The following is a 10,528-nucleotide window of genomic DNA, read 5'->3' on the forward strand; positions in this document are numbered from 1 at the left end:
ACTAGTGCAAAAAAACACTCTTTGACAGAAACAAAACATTTTCTAAAATGATAAACCTTGCATTGCATCAATTATGTTATGTATAATTGGTTTTAACGGCAGATAGCCTGAATGAAAATGCTAATTTATGTTATTTCAATGTAAAAAAGGACGAGTGCAGGGATGATTTCTGTAGTCTTTCACAGTATTTTTAATCATGTTTAACCTGAGGGGTAAACGGTTTAAAACACACATCAATAGGTGATTATCACACAAAGTGATGATCCTGTAGTTTGTCTCAGTCTGTTGACACACAATGAAATGTGCTTAATGTGCCAATTTAGACATCATCATAATGAATGATAGAATTGGCTTTTCAGCAGCTCAGTTTATGTTTATGGATGTTTCTGTCAGACAATGGTTTCACTAATTGTCAGATACACTGTTTTGTTTTTCTTTGTTGTTTTGCAAATTTTAATTGTATGAAAAAATGCTGCAAGTACATAACTGGATGAATTGATAGACTTTGTGACAACTTTATGCTTTTTATGCATTTTCATAAGAATCACTAGAGTTTAATGCACAGTGCAGCTTCTCTGCAGTATGAACTCGCTCGGGTTTCCAGACACAGCAAAACACTTGTCACTATATGAACACTTGTAAGGTCTTTCTCCAGTATTGTTTGATGCTGTTTCAGTTGTTTAACTCTAGTAAAAAACAACTTTATAGGATGGTTGCCCATATTTATGTAACCCAGTGTTTAATAAAAATTAAACAGGGCACAGGTTATATTATTAAATTAATAAGTAATCAGACATCTAACACAGATGACAGAAACCCATTAAATGTACAATATATACAGGCTGAATAGGGAGTATATAAGCAACAATAAACCTTCTCTTTAAATTCATTTAGAAACTGTTCAGATATTATAAAACAGAAGTAATAAAATCGTTTTGAAACAATAATGCCTATATGGTAACATCCTGCACATGACCATAAAAACTCTGATTTAAACAGCTTCACAGTTCAATTAATACAAGCTTAGACAAAAACAAGAAGTTCTATAAAATGATAAACCTCATTTTTGTAGCTTTTAAAGAGCTTTGTAGCTTTTAAAGCATTCAGTCAAGTTTACATTATTAAGTCATGTGATTTCCACTTTAATTAAAAAATATATATATATAACAAATAGAATTAATGTAATCATTTTAAAGAAAAAAGGATGTTTTGCTAAAGCTTTTGGAGAAAGAAGCCGTCGTCTTGTAATAAGACAGTGTGTGATGTCACAGGGTTGGTTCACTCGGTTGGCCAGTTACGTAATATAAGCATTTCTTTACTTTTGAACACACAAATGTTGTTCTTTTTTAGTGAATAGACTATGATACATATGACTTTTTTTGGCTATGACTAGTTACATGTGAACTAAATGTGACAAATTGCTACTAGTATTTTATTTTATTTTTTTCATTGTTGCTTTGATTAATGGCAAATTAAATAGTGTTAGTTTGTTACGTGGACATTCTCGGTGGACATCTCGGCATGGATGAAAAAACATCACCTAAAGCTCAACCTGGCAAAGACTGAGCTTCTTGTCCGAATCTACAGTATGAGTTTTCCATCCAGCTAGGTTCTTCTACAATTACCCCATCAGCTTCGGTCAGAAATCTTGGTGTAAGCTTTGATGACCAGCTGACATTGCAAAGACTGCTCGATCTTGCAGGTTTGCATTGCACAGCATCAGAAAGATCGAGCCCTTTCTAACGGAGCATGCTGCACAACTTCTTGTCCCTTCTTGTCATTTCTAGGCTGGACTACTGCAATGCTCTTCTGGCTGGACTTCCATCAAGCACAACCAAACCTTTACAAATTATTGCTGTTCTCCATCAACACAGAAAAAGCATCCCCAAATCTTGTGACATTTCACAGAAAAACTAGTTTATTTGAGCTAATTGCACATTTACTGTATCTGAATCTCACACTACTGACTAGAAATATAGAATCTGTAGAAAACATTTGCTCACTCTGACACAGAACAATGATTTTTAATATGCGTCACTAGAGTTGATGACTGAGTGAAACTCTCTCCACACTGAATACATACAGCTTCTCTCCGGTGTGAGCTCGCTCATGCCTTTTCAGGTCTTTAGACTGAATTAACTCTTGTCACAATATGAGCAATTGTAAGGTCTTTCTCCAGTATGAATTTTTTGGTGACGTTTCAGATTGCTAGCTGTAGTAAAACTCTTTCCACACTCACAAAACACATGATCTTGTACATCATTATGCATTTTCTGATGCTGCTTACAGTGAGCCAGTCGTGAAAAACTCTTTCCACAGAAAGAGCACACATAAGGTTTCTCTTGCGAATGAACGGTCAGGTGACTTTTTAGATGCGATGATCTTATAAACCCTTTACCACACTGATCACAGCGAAATGGCTTTTCACCAGAGTGAACGTGAAGATGATATTTGAGACCTGGTGCATCTATGAAACGCTTTCCACACTGAGTACAGTTGTGAGGCTTCTCTCCAGTGTGAAGTCCTTCATGCCTTTTCAGGTTTCCAGACTGAGTGAAACTCCTGTCACAATATGAGCACTTGTGAGGTTTTTCTCCAGTGTGAATTCTTTGGTGTCTTGTCAAATCGGCAGTTGCAGTAAAGCTCTTTCCACACTCAAAGCACACGTGATCTCTCACTACATTATGTGATTTCTGGTGCAGTTTACAACTTCCCAGCCGTGAAAAGCTCTTTCCACAGAAAGTGCATACATAAGGTTTCTCATCTGAATGAACTTTTTGGTGTTGTTTTAGAATTGATGATGAAATAAACTTTTTACCACACTGATCACAGTTAAAAGGCTTTTCTCCAGAGTGAACGTGCAGATGATAACTAAGACCTGATGGTCCACTGAAACTCTTTCCACACTGAGTGCATGGGTATGGTTTCTCTCCAGCGTGGATTCTCATGTGTTTCTTAAGGTCTCCTTTGTGTTTGAAACTGTTTCCACACCGTGTGCAGGTGTGTAGCTGTTTGACTATTTTTCTTGATTTTTTTATTTTACAGTGTTCCTCCTCCACTTCTTTCAGCTTCACTCTTTGCTGTTTTACTTCAGCCAAGTCTAAAATAAACAAAGTATGTGGTTAAAATCAAGTTAACTGGATCTTTGTTTGATTGATGTTTCTCACCAGTCAACAATGAAGAATCAAGAATGAACATCAACCTGTTTATTCCTCGGTATCTTCATGTTTTATTCTGGATGGTTCTGGATCCCTCATGTCGTCAATCTCCTCTTTAATAAACTGAATATTCAATATTATGTATCAGATTTCAACACTCGACTCACAGCTTCTCTCTTCTTTTTCTTCTTTACATAAAATTTGCGGCAGATTAGACTCCTCAAAGGCGTATTGCTGCCCTCTTCAGTCCATTTGAAGAACTCCGCCTAGAGGTTAAATTCTCTCATAAAGTCCAGTGATATGTAAAAAAATAAAAAAATAAAAATATATATACATTAAAACAGCCTTTGTTGTTTCATAGTCCTTGTTATTAAGAATTGATTTAAGCGATAAAAATGATACTCCAGATTCCAGCAGCTCAGAAAACATCTTGCAGTTCGATGAATAACACGCTCCATTATTACATCCCTGTTGAAAAAAAAAAACAGCATATGCTGGTTAGGTATGTTTTGACGCTGGGATGCTGGTCCTTTGCTAGTTTATACTGGTCATGTGCTGGTTTATGCTGGTCCTTTGCTAGTTTATACTGGTCATATGCTGGTTTATGCTGGTCCTTTGCTGGTTTATACTGGTCATGTGCTGGTTTATGCTGGTCCTTTGCTGGTTTATACTGGTCATGTGCTGGTTTATGCTGGTCCTTTGTTGGTTTATACTGGTCATGTGCTGGTTTATGCTGGTCATGTGCTGGTTTATGATGGTCCTTTTGCTGGTTTATGATGGTCATGTGCTGGTTTATGCTGGTCCTTTGCTGGTTTATGTTGGTCCTTTGCTGGTTTATGTTGGTCATGTGCTGGTTTATGCTGGTCCTTTGCTGGTTTATGCTGGTCATGTGCTGGTTTATGCTGGTCCTTTGCTGGTTTATGCTGGTCATGTGCTGGTTTATGCTGGTCCTTTGCTAGTTTATACTGGTCATGTGCTGGTTTATGCTGGTCCTTTGCTGGTTTATGCTGGTCATGTGCTGGTTTATGCTGGTCCTTTGCTAGTTTATACTGGTCATGTGCCGGTTTATGCTGGTCATGTGCTGTTTATGCTGCTCATGTGCTGGTTTATGCTGGCCCTTTGCTGGTTTATGCTGGTCATGTGCTGGTTTATGCTGGTCCTTTGCTAGTTTATACTGGTCATGTGCTGGTTTATGCTGGTCCTTTGCTGGTTTATGCTGGTCATGTGCTGGTTTATGCTGGTCCTTTGCTGGTTTATGCTGGTCATGTGCTGGTTTATGCTGGTCATGTGCTGGTTTATGCTGGTCCTTTGCTGGTTTATGCTGGTCATGTGCTGGTTTATGCTGGCCCTTTGCTGGTTTATGCTGGTCATGTGCTGGTTTGTGCTGGTCCTTTGCTAGTTTATACTGGTCATGTGCTGGTTTATGCTGGTCCTTTGCTGGTTTATACTGGTCATGTGCTGGTTTATGCTGGTCCTTTGCTGGTTTATGCTGGTCATGTGCTGGTTTATGCTGGTCATGTGCTGGTTTATGCTGGTTTATGATGGTCATGTGCTGGTTTATGCTGGTCCTTTGCTGGTTTATGTTTGTCATGTGCTGATTTATGCTGGTCCTTTGCTGGTTTATGCTGGTCCTTTGCTGATTTATGCTGGTCATGTGCTGGTTTATGCTGGTCCTTTGCTGGTTTATGTTGGTCATGTGCTGATTTATGCTGGTCCTTTGCTGGTTTATGCTGGTCATGTGCTGGTTTATGCTGGTCCTTTGCTGGTTTATGCTGGTCATGTGCTGGTTTATGCTGGTCCTTTGCTAGTTTATACTGGTCATGTGCTGGTTTATGCTGGTCATGTGCTGGTTTATGCTGGCCCTTTGCTGGTTTATGCTGGTCATGTGCTGGTTTATGCTGGTCCTTTGCTAGTTTATACTGGTCATGTGCTGGTTTATGCTGGTCCTTTGCTGGTTTATGCTGGTCCTGTGCTGGTTTATGCTGGTCATGTGCTGGTTTATGCTGGTCATGTGCTGGTTTATGCTGGTCATGTGCTGGTTTATGCTGGTCCTTTGCTGGTTTATGCTGCTCATGTGCTGGTTTATGCTGGTCATGTGCTGGTTTATGCTGGTCCTTTGCTAGTTTATACTGGTCATGTGCTGGTTTATGCTGGTCCTTTGCTGGTTTATACTGGTCATGTGCTGGTTTATGCTGGTCCTTTGCTGGTTTATGCTGGTCATGTGCTGGTTTATGCTGGTCATGTGCTGGTTTATGCTGGTCCTTTGCTGGTTTATGTTTGTCATGTGCTGATTTATGCTGGTCCTTTGCTGGTTTATGCTGGTCATGTGCTGGTTTATGCTGGTCCTTTGCTGGTTTATGCTGGTCATGTGCTGGTTTATGCTGGTCCTTTGCTGGTTTATGTTGGTCATGTGCTGATTTATGCTGGTCCTTTGCTGGTTTATGCTGGTCATGTGCTGGTTTATGTTGGTCATGTGCTGGTTTATGCTGGTCATGTGCTGGTTTATGCTGATCCTTTGCTAGTTTATACTGGTCATGTGCTGGTTTATGCTGGTCCTTTGTTAGTTTAAACTGGTCATGTGCTGGTTTATACTGGTCTTTGGTGGTTTATACTGGTCATGTGCTGGTTTATGCTGGTCATGTGCTGGTTTATGCTGGTCCTGTGCTGTTTTATGCTGGTCATGTGCTGGTATATGCTGGTCCTTTGCTGGTTTATGTTGGTCAAGTGCTGGTTTATGCTGGTCATGTGCTGGTTTATGCTGGTCTTTTGCTTGTTTATGCTGGTCCTTTTCTGGTTTATACTGGTCATGTGCTGGTTTATGCTGGTACTTTGCTGGTTTATGGTGGTCTTGTGCTGGTTTGTGCTGGTTTATACTGGTCTTTGGTGGTTTATGCTGGTCCTTTGCTGGTTTATGCTGTTCATGTGCTGGTTTATGCTGGTCCTTTGCTGGTCATGTGCTGGTTTATGCTGGTTTATGCTGGTCATGTGCTGGTTTATGTTGGCCCTTTGCTGATTTATGCTGGTCATATGCTGGTTTGTGCTGGTTTATGTTGGTCCTTTGCTGGTTTATGCTGGTAATGTGCTGGCAAAGGACCAGCATAAACCAGCATCCCAGCATCAAAACATACCTAACCAGCATGGGAGCAGGGATGTTTCACAGTTTCCTCTTCTCCACATAAGCATCTGCCGTCTGGATGCTTGCCAACCATTGCCAGTCCTAATAACCTCTCTTCTGCTTCTTCTGGTTTAAGCTGGTCTTAAACTGGTGCTGAGCAGGAGCTAGTTGCTTAAAATCAGTTTAGGACCAGGTTAAATCATTTTAAAACAGCTCATGACCAGCTAAGGACCATCTTAAACCAGCAGCCATGCTTCAAGACATACCTAATCAGCATATGCAGGGGTTTTTTTTTCAACACATGTAGGGTTTTCATGTTTCATGAGGATTTTCTATACACAATGATTTTATACTGTACATATTATACATTATTTTTACTTAATCTACGCTGAAAAATCTCTCCTGACAACAAGACTATCATCAAATGAGCTGCTGAAAAGCCAACAGTTCCCTGTTTTCTCCTCATCCATTATGACGATGTCTGAGATCTTCTGTAAATATATATAGACATGTATAGTGATGAAAGGCAAAATATTAAATGTCATGGATGAATATTTACTGAGTAATCCACTATTTTGTAGAAGGGGGGTCAAAATGGCAATTTTCAACTGAGATTCAGAGCCAAATTACAAACCTGATTCCAAAAAAGTTGGGACACTGTACAAATTGTGAATAAAAAACAGAATGCAATGATGTGGAAGTTTCCAATTTCAATATTTTATTCAGAATACAACAAAGATGACATATCAAATGTTTAAACTGAGAAAATTTATAATTTTAAGGGAAAAATAAGTTTATTTTAAATTTCATGGCATCAACACATCTCAAAAAAGTTGGGACAAGGCCATGTTTACCACTGCGTGTCATCCCCTCTTCTTTTTATAACAGTCTGCAAATGACTGGGGACTGAGGAGACAAATTGCTCAAGGTTCGGAATAGGAATGTTGTCCCACTCTTGATTAATACAGGCTTCTAGTTGCTCAACTGTCTTAGGTCTTTGTCGCATGTTCCTCTTTATGATGCGCCAAATGTTTTCTATGGGTGAAAGATCTGGACTGCAGGCTGGCCATTTCAGTACCCGGATCCTTCTTCTACGCAGCCATGATGTTGTAATTGATGCAGTATGTGGTCTGGCATGGTCATGTTGACAAGCTGCCCATGCCACAGGCACTCATGCAACCCCATACCATCAGAGATGCAGGCTTCTGAACTGAGCGCTGATAAGAACTTGGGTTGTCCTTGTCCTCTTTAGTTCGGATGACATGGCGTCCCAGTTTTCCAAAAAGAACTTCAAATTTTGATTCGTCTGACCATAGAACAGTTTTCCACTTTGCCACAGTCCATTTTAAATGAGCCTTGGCCCAGAGAAAACGCTTTTGGTATGAGCTTATGGATGTTTTTTAGTTTTGGATTGTTTTTTTTAATATAGAGTTTTAGCCTGATATCGCTCCACTATTTTTCGCCGCAGCATTGGGGGAATTGGTGATCCTCTGCCCATCTTGACTTCTGAGAGACACTGCCACTCTGAGAGGCTCTTTTTTATTCCCAATCATTTTGCCAATTGACCTAATAAGTTGCAAATTGGCCCTCCAGCTGTTCCTTATATGTACATTTAACTTTTCCGGCCTCTTATTGCTACCTGTCCCAACTTTTTTTGTTTGGAGTGTGTTGGTATATTTAAAACCAAAATAAGCCAATATTTGGCATGACATTTCAAAATGTCTCACTTTCAACATTTGATATGTTATCTATATTCTATTGTGAATAAAATATAAGTTTATGAGATTTGTAAATTATTCCATAATAATTTATTATAATTTATCACACTTAATAAGAGAAGTCACTGAAATAGAAAATTTATTTGCATCATTATTCAGAGCATATGCAACTTTTATGTTGCAGAGAAATGCATAAATAGATATCTAAGAAAATGTTTATGCAACAAACCTTGGATCTGTAGAAAATATTTGCTCACTCTAACACAGAGAAATGCTTTTTAATATGAGTCAATAGAGCTGCTGACTTAGTGAAACTCTTTTCACACTGAGTACAGTGATACGGCTTCTCTCCAGTATGAACTCGCTCGTGTACTTTTAGGTGTCCAGACACAGTGAAACTCTTGTTACAATATGAGCACTTGTGAGGTTTTTCTCCGGTGTGAATCATTCGGTGCTGTTTCAGACTGCCAGCTTTAGTAAAGCTCTTTCCACACTCACAACACACATGATCTCTCACTTCATTATGTGTTTTCTGATGCTGTTTACAGTGCTTCAGTTGTGAAAAACTCTTTCCACAGTAAGAACACACATGAGGCTTCTCATCTGAATGATCTGTCAGGTGTTTTTTAAGACTTGATGATGTAATAAACTTTTTACCACACTGATCACAGTTAAAAGGCTTTTCTCCAGAGTGAACGCGCAGATGATAACTGAGACTTGATGCTGCAGTAAAACCCTTTCCACACTGAGTACAGTAGTATGGCTTCTCTCCAGTATGTGTTGTTTCATGTGCTTTCAGGTTTCCAGACTGAGCGAAACTCTTGTCACAATATGAGCACTTGTGAGGTTTTTCTCCGGTGTGAATTCTTCGATGCAGTTTCAGATCACCAGCTGTGATAAAGCTGTTCCCACACTCACAACACACATGATCTCTCACATCATTATGTGTTTTCTGATGATGTTTGTAACTGCTCAGCCATAAAAAACTCTTTCCACAGTAAGAACACACATGAGGCTTCTCATCTGAATGAATTATCAAGTGGATTTTTAGTTGTGATGATGTAATAAACTTTTTACCACACTGATCACAGTTAAAAGGCTTTTCTCCAGAGTGAACGTGCAGATGATAACTGAGACTTGATGCTCCAGCATAACTCTTTCCACACTGTGAGCAGGTGTGCAGCTGTTTTGCTTTTTTTCTTGAAGTTTTGATTTTATAGTGTTCCTCCTCCACTTCATTCACCTCATGTCTTTGCCTTTTTACTTCTATCCAGCCTAAAATAAACAAATGATGATGTTAAAATCAATTAACCTGATTTAGTAGCAGGAACCAAAAGAGGTCACATATTTATCTGCGACTATCAAGGACCAGATCTTTGATGCACCAAAGGTAAGTTCTGTCATTCCTTGTTAATCAAATTAAAATGTGGATCTGATCATTAGGTTGATAATTTATCATTCCTATCACAGCCACTAAATCTTTTTGACTGAAGCTTTAGTGTTTCTCAGCAGTCAGTAATGAAGAATCAAGAATGGACACCAACCTGTTGGTTCCTCAGTATCTTCATGTTTTATTCTGGGTGGTTCTGGATCACTCGTGTCTTCAATCTCCTCTTTAATAAACTCCATCTTTAACAGTCACACAGATATCAGCTGCTGCACCTGGAGTTTGTCCTTCTCTTGTAGGATGCTGTGGATATTTCTCACCTATTTAACCCAGTTAAAGCACAAACCCCGCCCACCACAGATTCTAAAGATTTTGACACATTGGTCGTGTCAATCACACCAATCGCCTGCTACAGTCAATTCTTTATATTTTCAATTATAAGAACAGTGGAAATCAACAAAGAAAAAAAAAACCGTGTCAACTGACAATTAGTGAAACAAAAGTGTGATAGAAACAGAGCCGTAACGTTTAACTGAGCTGCTGAAAAGCCAACAGTTCCCTGTTTTCACCTCATTCATTATGATGATGTCTGAGATCTTCTGTAAATTGGCACATTAAACACATTTCATTGTGTGTCAACAGACTGAGACAAACTACAGGATCATCACTTTGTGTGATAATCACCTATTGATGTGTGTTTTCAATATTTTACACAGAAACCATTTCCACTCAACTTGTCTGCAACAGGCCAACTCTTAAAATTCTTCTAAAAACTGTGCAACTGTTTAGAAATTTTCTGATATTATAAAATGGAAGTATCACCGTAGTTTTGAAACATCCTGAAAAATGACCATAAAACTTTGAACTTTACAGTTCAATTAATACAAGCTTATAAAAACAAGTAGTTCTATAAAATGTTAAACCTCATTTCAGCTTAAAAAAGTATCTGGTCTGGACAACAACGGCAGGACTGGCTGAATCTAAAATAAAAAGTCATTCTCATCTGACAGTAGATGATGCTTATAGGAAAAAAAAAGAGTTACTAAAAAGTAAAAGTAGCGCATTTTTTCTCTCTTTTTATTGAAGATATAACATTCACATGGGATACAATCAAAGCAATAAAGTACATACACAACCAGAATACAAAACA

The 10,528-nt window shown here is 38.8% G+C and overlaps 1 protein-coding gene across 1 annotated transcript; it reads right to left on the minus strand.

Moving 5' to 3' along the window:
- Window positions 1-8,041: 8,041 nt before the first annotated feature.
- On the minus strand, window positions 8,042-9,689 carry LOC109082334 (zinc finger protein 239-like). Its single transcript, XM_042738857.1, has 2 exons — window positions 9,536-9,689; window positions 8,042-9,266 (listed from the first exon to the last, which is right to left on the minus strand). The coding sequence occupies exons 1-2, from the start codon at window positions 9,618-9,620 to the stop codon at window positions 8,245-8,247; spliced, it is 1,107 nt and encodes a 368-aa protein (XP_042594791.1). The 5' UTR covers window positions 9,621-9,689; the 3' UTR covers window positions 8,042-8,244.
- Window positions 9,690-10,528: the final 839 nt, after the last annotated feature.

The sequence above is a fragment of the Cyprinus carpio genome, chromosome B15 (assembly GCF_018340385.1).
Source record: "Cyprinus carpio isolate SPL01 chromosome B15, ASM1834038v1, whole genome shotgun sequence".
Lineage (NCBI taxonomy): Eukaryota > Metazoa > Chordata > Actinopteri > Cypriniformes > Cyprinidae > Cyprinus > Cyprinus carpio.